General features: G+C 42.4%; 2 protein-coding genes across 3 annotated transcripts in view; one reads left to right on the top strand and one right to left on the bottom strand.

Moving 5' to 3' along the window:
* Window positions 1-3,182, top strand: part of RBBP4 (RB binding protein 4, chromatin remodeling factor) — a 20,081-nt gene extending 16,899 nt beyond the window's left edge. For both annotated transcript variants that reach the window (XM_018566568.1, XM_018566567.1), the window contains exon 12: window positions 2,514-3,182. In XM_018566568.1, coding sequence (XP_018422070.1) covers window positions 2,514-2,579 — 66 coding nt within the window. In that variant the 3' untranslated portion in view covers window positions 2,580-3,182. The remainder of the gene's footprint in view (window positions 1-2,513) is intronic.
* A 363-nt stretch (window positions 3,183-3,545) lies between these two features.
* SYNC (syncoilin, intermediate filament protein) overlaps window positions 3,546-18,729 on the bottom strand; it is a 31,618-nt gene continuing 16,434 nt past the window's right edge. Inside the window, exons 3-4 of the mRNA XM_018566536.1 lie at window positions 17,916-18,040; window positions 3,546-3,600 (exon numbers count right to left, since the gene is read on the bottom strand). Coding sequence (XP_018422038.1) covers window positions 3,546-3,600; window positions 17,916-18,040 — 180 coding nt within the window. The remainder of the gene's footprint in view (window positions 3,601-17,915; window positions 18,041-18,729) is intronic.

Genomic DNA, 18,729 nt, shown 5'->3' with positions numbered 1-18,729 from the left:
GCCAGTCAGCGCTGGCAGAGCGGAGAGGGGAATCCAGCCCCTCCCCCTGTCACGGCAGAGAGCCGCGACAGGATCGAGAGGCGAGCGAACCCGGTATGTGTTCGCTCACCTCCCGATCTACTCAGCCGACCTGTGACAGTCTCATTGTCACAGGTCGGCTAGAACTATGAGGTGAGTGAAAAGCACACACCTCATAGCTCTCCTTTTTAAAGGGTAAGTTCATTTTCACAGGTAATATGGAAAAATAAAAATTACCCGATGAAATCTGGCCCTGTCTCTCCCAAACCCTGGCTATACTTACCTTTCGGCGAACAATCCCTCCCCTCCGCCAGTATGGGTGTACTATCTGTCCCCCGTACTGCTGTCCAGCGCAGTCCTCCCCTATGCATTTTGAATTTCGCTCGCAAATTGCATATTGCCCGGTTTTTTGAAGAGTTTATGCACACCAGTTTCCACATAGCCAACGAGTGAGAGATCTGACCATATCACAGCGGTGCGCTTCCACATGAGTGCAAGCACTCATTGGTCAACGTGGTCAGATGACTGCGCTGACCAGTGAGAAGCGCTATTTAGCACAGTAAAATATGTTTTGATTAGGGGTGCACCGATACTAGTATCAGTGCCGATACCGAGTATTTGGGCAAGTACTCGTACTCACCCAAATGCTCCGATACCTTCCCAGATATTGGAACTTATGGCCAAATGAAAATTTCCTCTGACTGGCAGTGCCGTAAGGGAACATGGAGCCAGCTTCCCGTGCAATCAGAAAGCCGTGCGGCAAGTAATGACCCGCCTCCTGGTTTTCTGATTGGCCCGGGAAGCTGGCTCCTTGCTGATTGGCCAGGAAGCCGGCTTTCCAGCCAATCGGCATCGAGCCAATTTCCCGGTCAATCAGGTCATTACTCGCCACCCGGCTTCCTGATTGACCGGGAAGCAGGTTTCCCGGCCAATCGCAATCAAGCAGGCCAAACAACATGGAGCCGGCTTTCGTGGCAATCGGGAACCTGTGCGGGATGTCATTACCCGCTGCCCGGTTTCCTGATTACCAGGGAAGCCTGCTCTATGTCAGCGGAAGCACCGGTATTAGTATTCAGTGTCGGCGAGGTCCAAAAGCAAAACATCGGTACTCGATACCGAAAAACCGGTATTGGTGCATCCTTAGTTTTGATTAAAACTATTTTTTGTATTGGGACAAGTAGATTGTCGTGAAGGACAAGTAGATTTGGCCCCCACTTTAGTCCTTGGACAAGTAGTTTTTTTTATTTTTATTTCCACACCCCTGCTTAGGGGTGTACTAGCATCGATATCGGGACCGATACAGGACATTTTGACAAGTACTTGACATCCCTAAGTCACATGAACAGAATTTTAAAGGAAGTTACTTACACTAAATAGTCTATAGACTGCCACTGCTTTAAAAGTTATGGTTGCATAACTTCCGATGCTGGCGACGTACACTGTACGTCGTCAGTCACGAAGGGGTTAATAAAATCATTGGGTGCCTGCAGCCTTAAATTAAGTTTTTTTTTTTTTTTTTTTTGATACATGAAATATGGTTTTCAATAAACCACATGAAGCAAATAGGCCATAGGTGACACTTTTATCGCTTTATCAGTTTAGCGTTATCAGTAATTAATGGCCCTAAAATTATTGTTCACACTCGTTCACTGTGATATGTAACATTTGTCATTGTCATTGATATGTAACATCAATTGTCGTTTTCACACGTAGGTGCATCAGACGCATATTTTTTTTATGATTCTTTAGTTTTTGTATAACTTTTTTTTTATCACATGCGGGGGCTAAGAAGCTCCCTATGTGATAGCCAATTTACAGGACAGGTCCTCTTTATGGAGACATAAGGGGTCTCCAAGACCCCCTAATGTCATCTAGGGACCCCCAGAGAAGCTGACGCAGAGATCTGCTTTATCAGCTTCTGTACCTGGAGAGGGACACTGAATGCAGGAAGTGATGTAATATACATCAATTCCTGCATTGGGGACTGAGAGGAAATCAAAGGGAGATCGGGTACTCACCTCCCTTTTGATCTTTTGTCAGAGCAGCTGTGCCGGTCCCGGCCACATCAGGCACAGCGGATTTTGGGACCGGCACGGCAGTGACAGATGCTGCTAATACAAGCGATTGGGCGTCTCTATCGGGTAAATAGACACCAAACATGTCAAGCCTTAAATTGCGTGCGCTCGCAAAAAAAACGCCCATAGGTGACTGATTAAAACGCTTTTACTGTTCATCAGTTTAGTGTTCTCAGTGATTAAAGGAGAACTATGGGGTTAGGGATTTTCCCCATAGTTCTCAGGGTAACGGCAGGATACAAATTAGCGTCCTCCCGTCACCCTAGGCTCAGTATATAGGGAGCTACAGCTATATAGTCCACACCAAGGACTAAATGTAGATTTTGTTCCATTTCTATGACATTCATAATTGAAGGAATTTACTTGTGACAACATTATGGTGTACCCTGATGTCTGAATATGTTTGTTTCCTTTGTTCAGGCTGAGAACATCTACAATGATGAAGACACAGAGGGTGGTGTGGATGCTGAGGGCCAGGGATCGTAGGCATGTCTTTCTTCCCCTGGTGCAAACTTCAGATCAATCTCTGTATGCAGCACTTGGACATTGATACCACCTTGTGCTTAAAGTGCAAACTGACTCCATATCTCCATCACTTAAACTTGCTTTTATTCATCGTAGGAAAACGGTCCCCTCCATTTTATTTTATATATAAATATTTTATATAAGAATGCGTTTTTAACAATGCGTCCATTACAAGAGTGGTTTTTAACAAAGCAAGAAAAGGAGTAAGTGGCAACAGTTGTGTGACACCATGCCTTCAAGTGCAACGGTCATATTTTGGGAGTCTTGGACCAAGCTGCTTCATGCAAACATTCCTTATTTTTCCACTGGAAAAGCCAACCGCTTCTATTACAATCATGGACATACTTCTCTCCAGCAGTTTCCCCTCCCCCTCCTGTATTGTTGCATTTTTTTGAAGTATGTGTTGTAATTTAGACTCGTCATCCACTGTTTAGTTGTGCTGAACAGTTTAAAGGGGAGAGCACTGATATCTCTTTCATTGTGTTTATTTAGCTGTATGTGCTGCACATCGTTTAATGTGGTGGATGAGCACCTCGCATAAAATAAATGGCTTGTTTGGTTTTCTACATTGCCTTGCCCTAACATTGAGGTGTAACAAGGTGTACATCTTTAATATACTGCAAAAAAAACAATTAAAACTGGATATATTTAGAACACAAAGTAAGATCTACAATGAGCATGTTCTTATGAAAACACCAGATGGCATACAAGGCTAGCGCTTTTCCTCTCTGGTGGGTTTCACTGTACATGTTACACAGCAAGTTGGAAATGTAATCCCACATTTCTTTATTTTTTTCTTCGTAGTGATGATGTGCTGTTAGCGGCCACTTCATCCGAGTAAAGCACCTTCCTCGCATACTTCATTCTCCAGGTAATGCTGGAGCCTGAACAGAGAATTTTAGGGATAAGCACTTGGTTGGGCGGCAGTTATTCCTTTTTTGTCACAGATTTGGAAATCTGTCCATATATTTCAAGATATCCCCTGAAAAAGAAAAAGCATTAACGGTTAGTGTGTAATCCCAGAAAAGGACAGAACATGAACTGATATGTTGGATAATTGATATAAAAAAAAGTGTGAACATTAAAGCATAGTTTTGAAAATTAACTCTATAATCTAATTATTTCTAACAAACTATGTTGACCTAATTTCAACTCCTCTGAATATTTCAGTGAGGAGTACAGCAGACCTCTGGTATATAAGGGTCCATGCTTGTGCATCAAACCTGTTCCATTTTGCTGCATTTCAAGTAGAAGTCCTGTCCCTATATAGCTGGTTTACATCTATACACTGCAGTTTAGTGTGAAAGGTAAACTATAGGGGCCCATACACAGAACAGTGTGAACCCAGCTTTGGAGTCCCAGGAGGTGCTTCGTTTTGCGTTTCCCTTTGAAGTATTGTCTCCTAGCTATCTTGAAGTATCTCTTTGGCTCACAGCTGTGTCACACCAGGTTCCCAACCATGGACCTTCACTGCCAAAATATTGTCCTGCATTGCGCTTTTGGCCTATATGTTTTCACACTTGCAGGTACAGAGATTAACTGTGAAGGTTCCCTTGCTGCCAAGATTCATGGCTCCTGCACGTAGGACAAGTACCTTTTAATTCCAGATGAGTTAAATAGGGTTATATCATGACTGGAGATCCTTAGGATATAGCTATGTTCACATTTGGGGAAGGGGGACTGAAGAGCCTTTTCATTAGAATAGGCTGTGAAGATTGGAGAAGTCCACGGCCCAGGAACTAAGTAAGCAATTGAGGTACAGTTGTCTTTTAGCATTAATGATTAGGGGAATTAAAGTGACACAAAACCCTCAGATTTTTTAACATAAAACAATACTGTAATGTGTGCCTTACTGTAATCCATGGTTGTTTCCCTTCTCTTTGCTGCTCTTCCTTTTAAATCTGTATCTGTTCTCCTGCTGGGCAGAACTTCTGTTTTGCAGCAGACTGCCTTGTCTCTGGAATGGATATATGGTGTCTGTATAGGTTTGCAACCTGAGCCAGCACTACAGTAAGAAGCACTCGGCTGCAAAGGGAAGTTCTCCCCCAGCATGAGAAGACATGAGGATTTCAAAGGAAGAGCAGCAAAGAGAAGGGAAACAACCATGGATTACAGTAAGGCACACATTACAGTATTGGTTTATGTAAAAAAAAAAAAACCTGAGGGTTTAATGTCACTTTAAGAAACTTTGCTTTTGCTAGTTTTGTGGGTTTTTTTTATGTTTAATATACTTTTCTATACATCTGAAAGATGAAGGGGGATTTAGTTTTTCCAGTGATATTTTTAAAACAATTGTTGCTATAGATATAAAGTGCCCAGTGCAAAACGGAAATACAGTTAATGAAAAAATCAGTGCATCAGATAAAATAAACATCCATTCACTAATCAGGGCAGATAATAGCCGGGGTGATAATGGCCAGGACACTATTATGCTGCAGAGTTTAATTGTAAATGTATTCTCTGCACTGTATGAGCAGTATATACTCTATGTAGTACATACAGAGTACACACTGCTCATGCAGTGCAGACAATACATTTACAATTATACTCTGCTAACATGAATGGATTAAATGATCTGTATGTAGCCCTGTACTATGGATCATTTAACCCATTCATGTTAGCAGAGGATCATTGTAAATGTATTGTTGCAGGCACTCTATATGTACAAGTACTATATACAACATAGAGTGCACTGCAACAATAGATTTACAATTATCCTCTGCTAATATGAATGGGTTAAATGATCCATAGTACATATGTAGCACTGTACTACGGATCATTTAACCCATTCATGTTAGCAGTGCAGAATTGTATATCTATATGTACTGTACACATACAGCACAAATGTCCGTACATTGCAGCATTAGATTTACAATGATCCCCTGCTAACATGAATGGGTTAAATGATCCATAGTACAACTACATAGGGACATAACATGTAGTTGTACTATGGATCATTTAAAGTCACCTGTCCCTTTTAAGAAAAAGTATCAGTAATTGGTATCGGCAAGTACATGCGGGGAAGTACTTGTAAAAGTGGCATCGGGACATCCCTATAATCAACCTATATTAACTGGCTAGGATCAAATCAGAATAATTTTCTAATCTGTTTAAGACGTTTTGAATCCTTAAGGTATGATGCTGTAGTCTGTATCATAGGCTGCATAACAACATATTCTCCTATTCTTGATGTTAACAAATTAATACCACTTACAAAAGGTTGATTTGGTGCAGTATATTGTTATGGATCTTTGACAAAAAGTAGTAGGAATTCTACTGCTTATTGAAAGCAAATATTTGCGCTTTTTTTTTTTAATCTAAAATTCTTTCTTTTAGCCCCTTCATGACTGGAGACGTACACTACGTCCCCCATCATGAAGTGCCCAAATTACCGATCACGCACACTGCACATGATCAGCTATGCTTTTCCCCATAGTTCTAGGTTCATGGGAAGACATAAACTAGTGTCCTCCCGTGACCCAAAGCTCAATATAACAGTAGAAAGGTATCATGGCACACTCACAAACCAGCATGTAAAAACTTGTCTCACTTATTGCTATTATATAGGGGGATAACAACCCCCTATATAATAGCAAAGGCACACTGACAGGTCCTCTTTATGGAGATATTAGGGGTCTCTAGGACCCCTAATATCACCTGTGGACCCCAAAAGAAGCTGATGAAGCAGAGATCTGCTTTATCAGCTTCTTCTCTCTGGCTATAGCAGCCAGATGACTGACAGGTGAATGCGGAAGTGATGTAATACACATCACTTCTGCATTCACAGCCCGGACGGAGATCAGCAAGGAGCCGCGAACGAGCACATATAGGCGATCGGCGGGCTATGGAGCCGCTGATCGCCTATATGTGAAACACCCGGTAACGGGTGTGTGCATTGATCGGGTCTTTTCTGCCCGTGCGTGCCCGCTAGAGCAGAAAAAAAATTTCTGTCCCGCAGATGCAGCAGTGCCGTCCGTCCGTTTTTTTACTACGGACGGACGGCAAGAGGTTAAAGGCACAGGAACACACAAGGGATCCCGCACATCCCAATGGCAGCTGAGAACCCCCATGAGTCACTGCACCAAATCGGTCAAGCAAAACAAATGACAAACGCACTCAACAAATTGTTGAGTGCGTTTGTCATTTGTTTTGCTTGACCAAAGCTCAATATATCGCGTGCTACAGCTCGCAGCTGGGACAGATCCAGACATTACTGTCGAGATCCACCTAGCTGCGTCAGTGACAGCTGGCTCTGCCTATCTAGAGACAGCCAGCTGTACCCGCCCCCTCCCGCGTCCGTTCTGCCAGTCAGCACTGGAGAATCGGAGAGGGGATGGGGGAATCCTGCAGGGAGCAGTGAGTGACGGTCACAGCTCTCTGCAGGGATAGATTGAGAAGTGAGCGAGCGGTATGTGTTCGCTCACTTCCCGATCTATTGAGCCGATGTGTGACAGTTTCATTGCCACAGGTCAGCTAGAACTATATGAGGATGAGTAGTTTTCACTCCCCTCATAGTTCTCCTTTTAATTGTTGCAATTCTTTTCTATATTTGTATACGTTGCCTCATCCACACACTGAAGCTGTCACAGATTGGCTCTATAGATTGGAAAGTCAGAGAACACAGTCGCTGGCTTCCTGATCTTCTCCCTGCAGAGAGTAGTGACTTTCAGTCACCATTCGCCCGCAGGGATTCCCCCTCTCCAATCCTCCAGCGCTGACTGGAGGAACTGAGGGGGAAGGGGGTGGGCACAGCTGGCTCTGCCTCTCAAGGCAAATCAGCCAGCATGGTGGATCTCGACAGTATTGTCGGGATCCGTCCTGGCTGCGGCTCTGTGCTCTCACCGTATAGTGGGCAATAACCAGCTATATAAGTTTGGGGTCACTGGTACACATTTAGGATATGTCCTCCTGTGACCCTGAACAGAGCAATGAGTGCAAAAAAGGTTGCTCTATAGTTCTCCTTTTAATGGGACCTATAATCTGCAATTTGCTTTAAAAAAAAAAACTACCTACAATTGTTTAGTGGGTGGGAGAAAAACAAAATGTGGCTTCTTAAGTATACACACCCTCTTATAAATAGGGATGCGGCTGTGTTCAGAATGAACCATTTTAAAACTGCTGTTAAATAAGTCAGCACACCCCTGTCATCATTTAAGGTGACTGAATAAGCCCACATTTAAGTTAACTGTTCCAGTAGGGTTTTTCAGACATTTACTTAGCTGCCTCTTATAGCAAAAGCCATAATTTGCAGAGAGCCTTTAAAGCATCAAAGGGACCTCATTGTTGGCATTGTTGGAAGGTATCAGTCAGGAGACGGGTACAAAAAAGGTTCCAAGGCATTATATATACCATGGAACACAGTGAGGACTGTCATCAACAAGTGGAGAAAACATGGTACAATGGTGACATTACCAAGAACTGAACGTTCCTCCAACATTGATGAAAAAACAAGAAGAAAGCTGGTCTGGGAGGCTGTCAAGAGCGCCACAGCAACATTAGAATTGCTGCAGGAATTTCTGGCAAGTTCTGTTTTGTATTACGTGCAACAATTTCCTGCTTTATTCATATGTCTGGACTGTGGGGTAGACAAGCCTGTTCTTACTAAGAAAACCAAAGCATACCTCCAATTTTGGCCACCATATACTGAGAGCTCCTCAGCTGTGATGGATCCTGAAAATGCTACTGGTGTGAAGAGCACCTATGTTATCATTGAAAGAAGCCTAAGAAACATACTGCAAAGTGTTTTCCTGACATTTCTCCACTCCCTCTGCCCCCACCCAAGCTTTGCTCCCTGTCCACTCACAAGATCTGGCACTCAGTCTGCCAAATCCTTCCGCTGCATAAAGGTGGACCCCCACTTTATAGAGTGGGGGTGGGACACTTCTTAATTTTAAGTTAGTCTTCCAGGGCTACAAACTGTAGTTTTTGGGGATGTTTTGAATAGAGCAGAGAAGGAAATGGTTAAATCCCTTACCGTTTTTTTTTTTTTTTTTTTTTGGCTCCAACCTTCCTGTATCACGGCACAGATTAGCAGATCTCTTTTGAGTCCCCAGTTCTTCTGGCTCAAGGTATTATTGCATTAGTTCCTGTAGCAGAATGGTACCAAGGATTTTACATTGATTGGTTTACTGTGCCTAAATTTGAAGGAGGCAGTCAACCCTGGATGTTAAAGCTCTGAATGCCTTCATTTGAATCCAAAAAATGCATCGTATCTATCAAATCTGTCATTGCCTCCTATCGCTTTGGTGATTTTCTGACTTTGTGAACATCAAAGATGCTTATTGTCCCCATCTTTCCAGCACATAACTTTTTGCCATGGGTCCTCTACAGTACCAGTTCATGGCCCTGCCCTTTGGCCTCTCATCTGCACCTTGGGTATTCACCAAAGTGTTGGGCCCTAACTAACCCTGTTGTGCTCTTGTGACATCCCTGTTGTCCAATTATGTAGACGACCTGTTAAGTGAATGGCCGGTGGGGGCTCTTTTAGGAAATGTGAAATTGACAGTGAATCAGATGGAACCTGAATCTTCAGAAATTGCCATTGGAACAGATTTCTCGTTTGGAGAAACTGGGTCTAGTCCTGGAGACCTTTCAGGCCAAAGTTTTCCCTCTAGATTAAACAATTCAGATACCCCAGTCTCAAATTTTAACTCTCTATTCCAGAAGCTGTCTGACTCTCCACTTCTGCATGAGAGTCCTAGGTCTGATGGCAGTCCCATTTGCCCAGTTGCACTCTGTACCGCTACAATGCAACATTCTGTCATTGTGGGATAAGTTTGTTCTGTCTCTGGACAGATCAACTTAAGTGTTAGAGAACCAGGTTGTCTACAGCTTGGTGACGCAGGAATATGACTCTGGAGTCAGAAGTCCTTCCTTCTCATCTTTTTTTTTTGGGGGGGTTGGACCCTGTTAATTCAGGGGACTTGGTTGTTGTTGGAGTCTCACGTCTTGATTAGCCTTCTAGAACTTCAGATGATTTGGCTGTCTTTACAGCATTGGACAATCCTTCTGGAGGGTCATCTAATCTGGATTCAGTCAGAAAAATCTACGGGGTGTGACAGGGTGTGTGGAAGGGTAGTGGAGGGGAGGTATGTAGGACCCAGAATCCTCCATAGTCTCTATCCACTCACACATCTTTCCTTAATTAAGTAATTAGCAGCAGCTAAATTCAGAGGCCGCTGACCCAGGGAGGGAAGTAGTTGACTGGATTGCTGGGGCAGGGTGGTGAGTGAAACTTCTCAGAGGAAAAAGACTGTTTCTTTTGTTTGTTTATAGATTACAGGTGAAACTCGAATAATTAGAATATCGTGCAAAGTTAATTTATTTCACTAATGCAACTTAAAAGGTGAAACTAATATATGAGATAGACTCATTACATGCAAAGCAAGATAATTCAAGCCGTGATTTGTCATAATTGTGATGATTATGGCTTACAGCTCATGAAAACCCCAAGAACCCCAAATCCACAACCTCAAAAAAGTAGATTATTACATGCAATCAATAAAACAAGGATTGTACATAGAACAATATCGGACCTCTGAAAAGTACAAGCATGCATATGTACTCAGTACTTGGTTTGGGCCCCTTTTGCAGCACTTACTGCAATTACTTTTGCACGATATTCTAATTATTCGAGTTTCACCTGTACTCTGCTTGGATAGCCAGGGTTGCTGTGAATGTTTAGTTAGTGCTCTAAATGAGCTAGGATTTTGTTTGTAGTTTTCAATCACCTTTTGGGTGCTGTTAATCGCCCCTCAGGGACATGCAAATAAAGAAAGACTGTTTATATTCACTATTGCATGTCGGAAGCTGGTTATACCCTAGAGGACCGTGTTGTTTGGCTGGAACCCAGTGTCCTGGGTGAGTGCGGTGTCACAGGGGTTAGCGTACATCAATCAAGGAAGAATACTGCAAGTCATGTCAAAACAAAAAAAAATGGATTGGATTCTGTTTAGGGTGAGAACTTCACATCACAGTCTTAAGCTGGCCATACACCTTACAATTATCTGCAGATTTTCTGTGGTCAGATGGAAAAGGTGCAACAGATTCCTCCATCTACACTTAACTGTGTGGATGGAGTAATCCCCACCTGGGCCAATCTGTTGCACTTTTTCCATCTGACCACAGAAAATCTGCAGATAATTGTAAGGTGTATGGGCACCTTTGCCGTGTGCATTCCAGGTGTAAACAATTGTCAGGCAGTCTTCCTTAGCTTAGTGAATATAGGTAAAGCGCTAAAAGCCTCTCCGTGACAAGTTAAATTAAAAGTGCAATGTAGTGTCCAAGCAATAATAATCACAATATAAATATAAATGCAAAAAATATTCAGACCATTGTGAGAGGAAAAAAGTGTGAATTGTAAAATGTGCAAAATATATAACAAATATATCAAAGATATAAAATTATATAATAGATATAAAAACACGCACCCCAAAAAAATATTTTTTTAAATAATCAACACATACAGAAAATATATGTTCAAACCTCTACAAGAGGAAAAAACAGGTGTACCTGTGAAAATGTCTATGCAAACACAATCATAACACGGAACAAATTATATAAAGTTGCTAAAAAATGAAGTGAAATTATTTGCAACAAAAAACAGTTCCAGTGTGACGAAAAAGTTTCTTTTAATCCATTGTGACTTCCCAACAAGAAATTCAAATGAAAGAATTCAGGTGAAAGCAAAAAAACAGAAAAAATCTATTCTCTCTAAGAAAAAAAACAGTGAAGTCAATGCGTTTCCCAAGAAACGGCACTTCTATGATGTATTCGACAGAACAAAAAGAAATCCCCCTCTAGGGTATGCACTCAGCAGAAGTAGGATGTTATCAAAGCAGTCAGATTCGCCCAGATGAAAGCAGGAGTTCCACGTCCTCCCGTCCTACAAACTCGCTAGAATCCCGTGATAATCTCCCAGTTAAGGCCATGAAGGAAGAGAGCAATGACGCTCATAGTGTAATAAATGGGGATTTATTGAAGATAAAAACAGTAGCGCTGGGGAGATAGACCCACAGAACTAGGTCTCAAAGCGTATTTCCCTACTAGGAAGGGAAATACGCTTTGAGACCTAGTTCTGTGGGTCTATCTCCCCAGCGCTACTGTTTTGCCTCTCCGTGGCCTTGTCACGGAGAGGCTTTTAGCGCTTTACCTATATTCACTAACCTTTAAGGCTTACCACCTGAATTTAGCAGCTTTTAGCTAGTCTGTTTTTTTCCGTTTTTTTTTTAATTAGCTCAGGCTTGTTTATCATCTATTCTTCCTTAGCTGACAGCGCCTGGACCTGGGGGAGTGGTCTGCACACCCAGAGGGATTCCAGGACCTGTGTTACCTCCAGGTTTAACAAACTAGACAGGTTTGTCTCCAGGTACAGGGATCCTCTAGCAGAAGCAGTGGATGTTTTAATGGCTCTATGGGATCAGTACATGTTAACTGTTGTAATATTAAAGGATAACTATGAGGTGAGTGCTTTTCACTCAACCTCATAGTTCAAGCTGACGCGTGACAATGAAACTGTCACACGTCGGCTCAATAGATCGGGAAGTGAGCGAACACATACCGCCACTTGCTCACTTCTCGATCATGTCCCTGCAGAGAGTTGTGACTGTCAGGGATTCCCCCCTCCCCGCTCCAATCCTCCAGCGCTGACTGGCGGAACGAATGGGGGATGGGGCGGGTAGAGCTGGCTCTGTCTCTAGAAAGGCAGAGCCAGCTGTCAATCATGCAGCTGGGTGGATCTCGACAGTAATGTCGGGATCCGTCCTGGCTGCGGCGTCTCAGTATACCGCGAGCTCTAGGTGAGTGAGCTTGGAGCAGTGGTGACTTTACATCACACACAGGGATCTTGGGGAACAAACGTACTCGAATACATTTTTAAGATTTAAAGGAGAACTATGGGGAAAAACACTTACCCCATAGTTCTCCTTTAAATCTTAAAAATGTATTCGAGTACGTTTGTTCCCCAAGATCCCTGTGTGTGATGTAAAGTCACCACTGCTCCAAGCTCACTCACCTAGAGCTCGCGGTATACTGAGCTTTGGGTCACGGGAGGGCGGTTAAGACAGAGGTATCAAGTACTGATGTCATCTGTTGGGTGGAGTGCTGCATGAGCATTCTCTTTTCCACCATTTAGCCAAGAGAAATGCCTCATTCAGCTGCTGCTCCTACTTCTGAAGCACCAAGTGGATCTCCACTACATGTCCACAGAGACTAGGTCATCTTTAGCTGCCTGAAATTACTGCCCGGTTTTGTAAGTATTGAGGCTTTGTCTCACTTTGGACCTAACTGCATGAATGCTTCGCGGACACAACAGGTCTTCACTAAGACACACAGAGGATCGTCTTTCTGCCATGGGTGACCTAGGTCCATACTCTGCTAGAGGTTCTGGGGGTGTTTGGCATTGTTAGGGCCTCTCTGTTGGAGTCTTCTGTAGCTGCATTGTGAGATGCCAAGGCCTCCCCCATGACCACAGGGACCTCCAAGTCCACTCTGAAATTCCTGCCTGTCTGTGCCCAGTTACTGAAACAATTTCAAAATGTAGTAGATCCCATCGCACTCCTGACCGGATAAAGCCCAAACGAAAACTGGGGAGTGCCGAAAGTGACAGCGAATGCATCCGCACACCAAATGCAAAATTCCCTAAGCTCACACGCACTCTGTTTGTTTGTAGACAGCAGTCAATCTTCTTCATTGACTGAACATGATGTCACATTCACAAAGCAAGCTTTGTGAATGTGACATCATTGTGCCGCCCCAATGGGACATAGAATATGTTATAGAATATGAGATGCATAGCCTCAGTTAATATTAGCATTGTTATATAGGTTAGAATTTATATAGTGTGATTTGCCTAACTATTTTCTCATCGCTAAATTCATGTGTTATCCTATGCTGCCATCTAGTGGCCTTTTGTTGTAATGTACATGTTTTTCTGTAATTATTCCTCATGTGACGATGTATTTCCCCCTAGTGTACGCCCCTTCCTTCTTCCTGTGTGCAGTACTTCCTGTGTCATGGCCGCAGTTAAAAGCCACATGTAACAAGGACACACATGTAATCTGCACAGTACGTAGGAAAGGCATCATTTTCTGACCGCACAATACTACAACCGTTCATCTGCTGTTCCTATCATCTGCTGTAATCCTGATGTAAAGAATAAACACCTCTTTTGAATGAATCGGTATTGACGAGTTCAGCTATCTGACGAGGATTGTCCGCAGTGAGTATATCTGCTTATACAGGCCAGGCATAGAGGTCTCAGCAAGGGATATATTTCGCTATCACAACGATCGGAGTCAGAATAATCATGTTCAGTCAATAAAGGAGATTGACTGCTGTCTACAAACAGAGTGCGAGTGACTTTAGGGAATTTTGCAGTTACTGGAACAATCTGCCTGCAGAGGCTCTAAGCTTGACCCAGCGCCATCTCCGGCACAGCCCCAAACTCAAGAAGAGCCATATTGCCCTGCAGCAGGAGGATCAGCCTACTGTTCCAGGCCTAGGGTCTTTTAGAGCTTCTACAGCCACTGAGACCTTCCTGCTACACCTGCTGTTTGAGCAATTCTGCAGAAAACTAAAACATTTAAACATCAAGAAGCAGCATCCATTGTAAGTGATTTAATCAGCATAGAAATAGCTTAAAATCCAAACTGTTTCACAACGGATAGACTCTCTTAAAGGGGACCCCCTTCTCTGCTGGAGCAGGCCCTCGGGTCATTGAGACTAGAAAAAAACAGTTTGTTCAAAGTGTCCGTTTATCCCGTTTTGTCGACATAGGTAATTTCCTAGTCTCGCTGTTTGAGATCAACCACTGTCATGTCGATAATGTGATGTATCAGACAAGCATCCTGCAGCGGATGACACGTTTCGCCCCTCCTCCGTTTCTTGGGGCTTCATCAGATCCTGATCCTGGATCTGACGAAGCCCCAAGAAACGGAGGAGGGGCGATATCTGTGGGATCCAGTGAAAGAACTAATAAAGATCCAAGTTCTGTTCCCAGGGACTTTATCTATAACTGGACAAAACTTAAAAAGATGTCTGCAGTTAGAGGGAAAATTATTAACTCAATCAAGTAATCCCAGGCACCTGATACGTTGTATCTTGCACTATTCACTTTATTCCCAGCGCTGTTTTCTCAAACATTGAGAACCGCTAAATTACCTAATCAAAGGTGATCTACAAGCTCCAAAAGGTCTTGAATGTTGTTTTGCACGAATGGATTATTGCAATCATTTTTAAAGGTGTAGGGTTAGTGGGAATCAACTGTGTAGTCCGTTAATGTGTTATGGTTTGTTGTCTTGCATTTTGAATAAATTTACCTTTTTATATTGCCAATTAACTCTCCGACTCCCCCTTATTCAGCTGCACTATGTTCAAAACCTCACTTGGTTGAACAAACCGTTTTTTTCTAGTCTCCAGTAAGCAGCAGGGGGATTTTTGTTTTGCTTTGCAAGTGAAAGTTAATAAGCTGAGTTAATTAACTCAAAACTAGACTGGGGTGTGGATCTGGATATCTGGATATCTGGATACTTGTGCTTATGTGGTAATGGCCTGTTGCATGCATCAAAATTTGTGTATCGCATGGGACTGCATGACGCCAATGATACCTCAAAGGAACATATGATTCGGTATGGCCATGCAGAGCATGTTCGGCTGACTGAAGCCAGCCAATGTACAGCTGATTGGAGCCGATGTACGGCTGATTGAAACCGATGTACGGCTGAAATCAGCCATACGGAGCCAAAGTGAAAAACCGAACGCCGTTCTGCTCAGTTCACTTTGGCCCGGTTATTCACTCGGCTGCCTTCGGCAGCTTAGTGAATAGCCCTCTAAGTAAATAATTCACTTGGATTAAGATTAAATAAATAGATCAATGTTTATGTTTTTAACCAGTTAAACTAGCCATAAGCATTCAGTGCTTGAGTCTTTGTTATTTTGGATTAAATTATGAGAATTTGTTGCCCGTGGTATATGCTTAACTGGATTAATCATTAATTCCTTTACACAAATGTCTGAGCTGAAGGTTTAATCAAAATAATGTGTCTGGCCAATGATTAAAAAAACAGCTAACAGAATGTTGCTGGCTTTCCCTCATTCTTCCTCACATAGTACCAGAAAGCAAAGAAAAGAGGGAACATTTTTCAATGGGGACATTTGTTCTGGGGACAATTGTCTCAGATGGCATCTCCCTCACTTGGAAGAGAATTTCTCTACATGACAGGAATCAAGGATAATTTTACTCAGATTGCAAGAACAAAACCTGACAACTCAGAAAACAAAAATAATAAAAAGATTAACCTGCTTAGCCTGATCTAATATCTTTCCTCTATACACAAGTCATCAAAACATGTTTCCTGTGGCCTTCAAACATATTAGCATGGTTTCTCCATCTTGCTAATACCTGCTGGAGATTACCAGTAGTCCCTAGAGCTAGTGACCATTCCTTTAGAAATTTCTCTTTTTTAGCTGCTGGTTGGTTTCCTTTCTCAATATAAAGTGAGGAGGTGCTTCAGAAGAGGATTTTGCTCTTTCATCTCTACCATAAAGGAGGAATTCTCAGGTTTTCTGCCATGCATGCCATGTTTGACACCCAGCAGAAATCAAAGAAACTTTCACTTCATAGAAATATTTATTGGAGGCTTTAGATGGCAAGGCCATCTTTCCAATTCATATTTTTAAAGACACTATCAAGGCAATTGTAAAAAAATTTAAAGGAGATTTACATTTAGCAAAGAAAATTCCAAGGCCTGGGTCTTATATTTTTAAAATGCTTATCTGCTCAAGGTCTCCAAAAACATAAGATCTGCCCTTAAAATATCCTATACCTTAAAATGGATAGTCTCCTCAAGTGAGCCTTTACCCTTCCTTAGATACCACTGCATTTTGCATATAGTGGGCTGGAGCAGTTGCAATCCCATTTAGAGGCCATTACTTCTAAAAAAAATTCTAACGTCCTTCCCAGTATTTTCTAAGGCGGGTGCCTATATATTGCGGGGGTTCAATTTCAAACCGTGAGTATATATAGAAGTAACCCCAATCACTATTGTCAGTTGTAGGGTTTTGCAGCCCAGTTTTATAGGTCCAAAGGAGTAATAGAGAACAGCTTCTACAAAGGGCTTTGTGCAGTACATTAACCCCTTCATGACTGAGGCCCTTTTTTCATTTTTTGCACCCATGTTATATTCCACATTTTATGATCTGGCGACAGGTAAGTCGCCAGGATCGCTTCTGTTGTAAAGCCGACAGTCGGCTCTACAAGTTTAAACAGACTCCCGGCGGCAAAAGTCGCCGGGAGTCTGTTTAAACAGCCCCGATGCTGGCGACGTACACTGTACGTCGTCAGTCACGAAGGGGTTAAAAGGGCAGACTGTCAGCGCTTTGGCCAGCTTAATCACAGCCACACATTCTCCCTAGTCTAAGGCTCATCACACACATTACAACCTGACTATGCAATCTCTGTACAATCAACTTTAGATCTACCAAATCTATGTAATATGAGCACCTACCTAAACTATCCACTAAATCTCTATACAATCAGACCGGCTCTTGTACTACATACTTATTGGTAGATCTAAAGGAAACTGTACAATCAGATTTTAACGTGTGTGGTGAGCTTAAGACAGGAGCCCACTATTAGCAAGGCACTTTCTGCCTTTTAACAGAAAGCCACATCAGGCTTTTTTAAAATTACATTCTGGGATGGTTTTGTGTAATATGGTGGCAAAGGAACTAACCCACTCTTTCCCTGGTCAGACTCCAAAGCACAGAACTGCCTCCTGTCAAGGGCTTTTGTGCCTTTGACAAAAAAGTTCTGCAGGTGGTAGTCCCTATCCTGCAGTTGTTTTATTTATGAGCTGTTCTCCAGTGCTGTACCGGAAGATGCCATGTAAAAAAAAACAGAAGTTGGGTCTTTCCTAGTATCTCAGTTTCTAGGTGCCTTTTGGATAGCAGGCATACTTTCCTCAACTTAAATGTATTTTCTGCTATCTGTGGTTCCATCTGTATAATTTACTAAGCTAAGAAGGCTAATACTGTATATGTATTGCTTTGGTTTTGTGTTTTTCTTGTTGCATGTAGGCAGAGCCCTCATGGTCTATAGCTGTCTTAAAGGTTTATGACCTCATTCTAATTTTTCTAACATGGGGATGGTCTAGGTTCACTCTGATGTCATTCTAAGCACTGTACTCACTTTCTAAAGTAAGTGCCTTAAATGCCCCGATGTAGAAGAAAATACATTCAAAACTACTGCTGTATTGTCATAGAATTTCACCTATGATTCCTTGGCTGGATGGAACATACTTGTAGACTGCTAGTTCCTTTGCAAGATTTTTGCGCAATTCTTCAAGTTCTTTGTTCTGATATTCTTGCAGCTGGACTGAAATTTTGATCTCTCTCCTTCTGTCTTCTAGATTCTGCAGCTGTTCCTGGATAAAGAGCAAGAGGTTTAAGTGCCCATAATTAAATTCCTGAAGGACACAATAAACAGCAGCAGTATTTAACCAGTTGACATCCGCGGTGTTAAACCCCCTTCCCATCCAGGCCATTTTTCAGTATTCAGCGCTGCGGTACTTTGACTGACAATTATTCCGTCATGCAACTCTGTACTGAAATGAATTTTATTACCCCCTTTTGGGGACAGATAGAGCTTTCTTTTGGTGGTATTTATTCACCACTGGGGTTTTATTTTTTACTATATTAAGGAAAAATTACCGAATTTTTTTTTTTAAAACAGTTTCCCCTATATTAAATGATAAAACATTTATTATTACCCAATTTTTTGGTAAAATATAAAAGACGGGGTCACGTCGGGAAAAAAGACACCAAACATGTCAAGCCTTAAAATTGCGTGCGTGCGCGCGCGAAACCTCAAAAAACGATAACACCCAAAATTGGCCATAGGCGACGCTTTAAAAGCTGTTACCGCTCATAAGTTTAGTGTTATCAGTGATTGATGGCCCTAAAATAATTGCTCTCACTGCGACGTTCGTGGCGATATGTAACATGTGTAGCACAATTGCCGTTTTTGCGCGCTGGTGCACCAGACACGTATTTACGTTTATATGTGTGTGTAAACGTGGGGGTGGGGGAGTTAAACATTTTGGGGGGTTTTTTC

Source organism: Nanorana parkeri, unplaced genomic scaffold (genome assembly GCF_000935625.1).
Source record: "Nanorana parkeri isolate BGI_ZX_2015 unplaced genomic scaffold, ASM93562v1 scaffold959, whole genome shotgun sequence".
NCBI lineage: Eukaryota > Metazoa > Chordata > Amphibia > Anura > Dicroglossidae > Nanorana > Nanorana parkeri.
The sequence above is the reverse complement of the archived record's forward strand: the minus strand, read 5'-3'. Positions and strand labels throughout refer to the sequence as shown.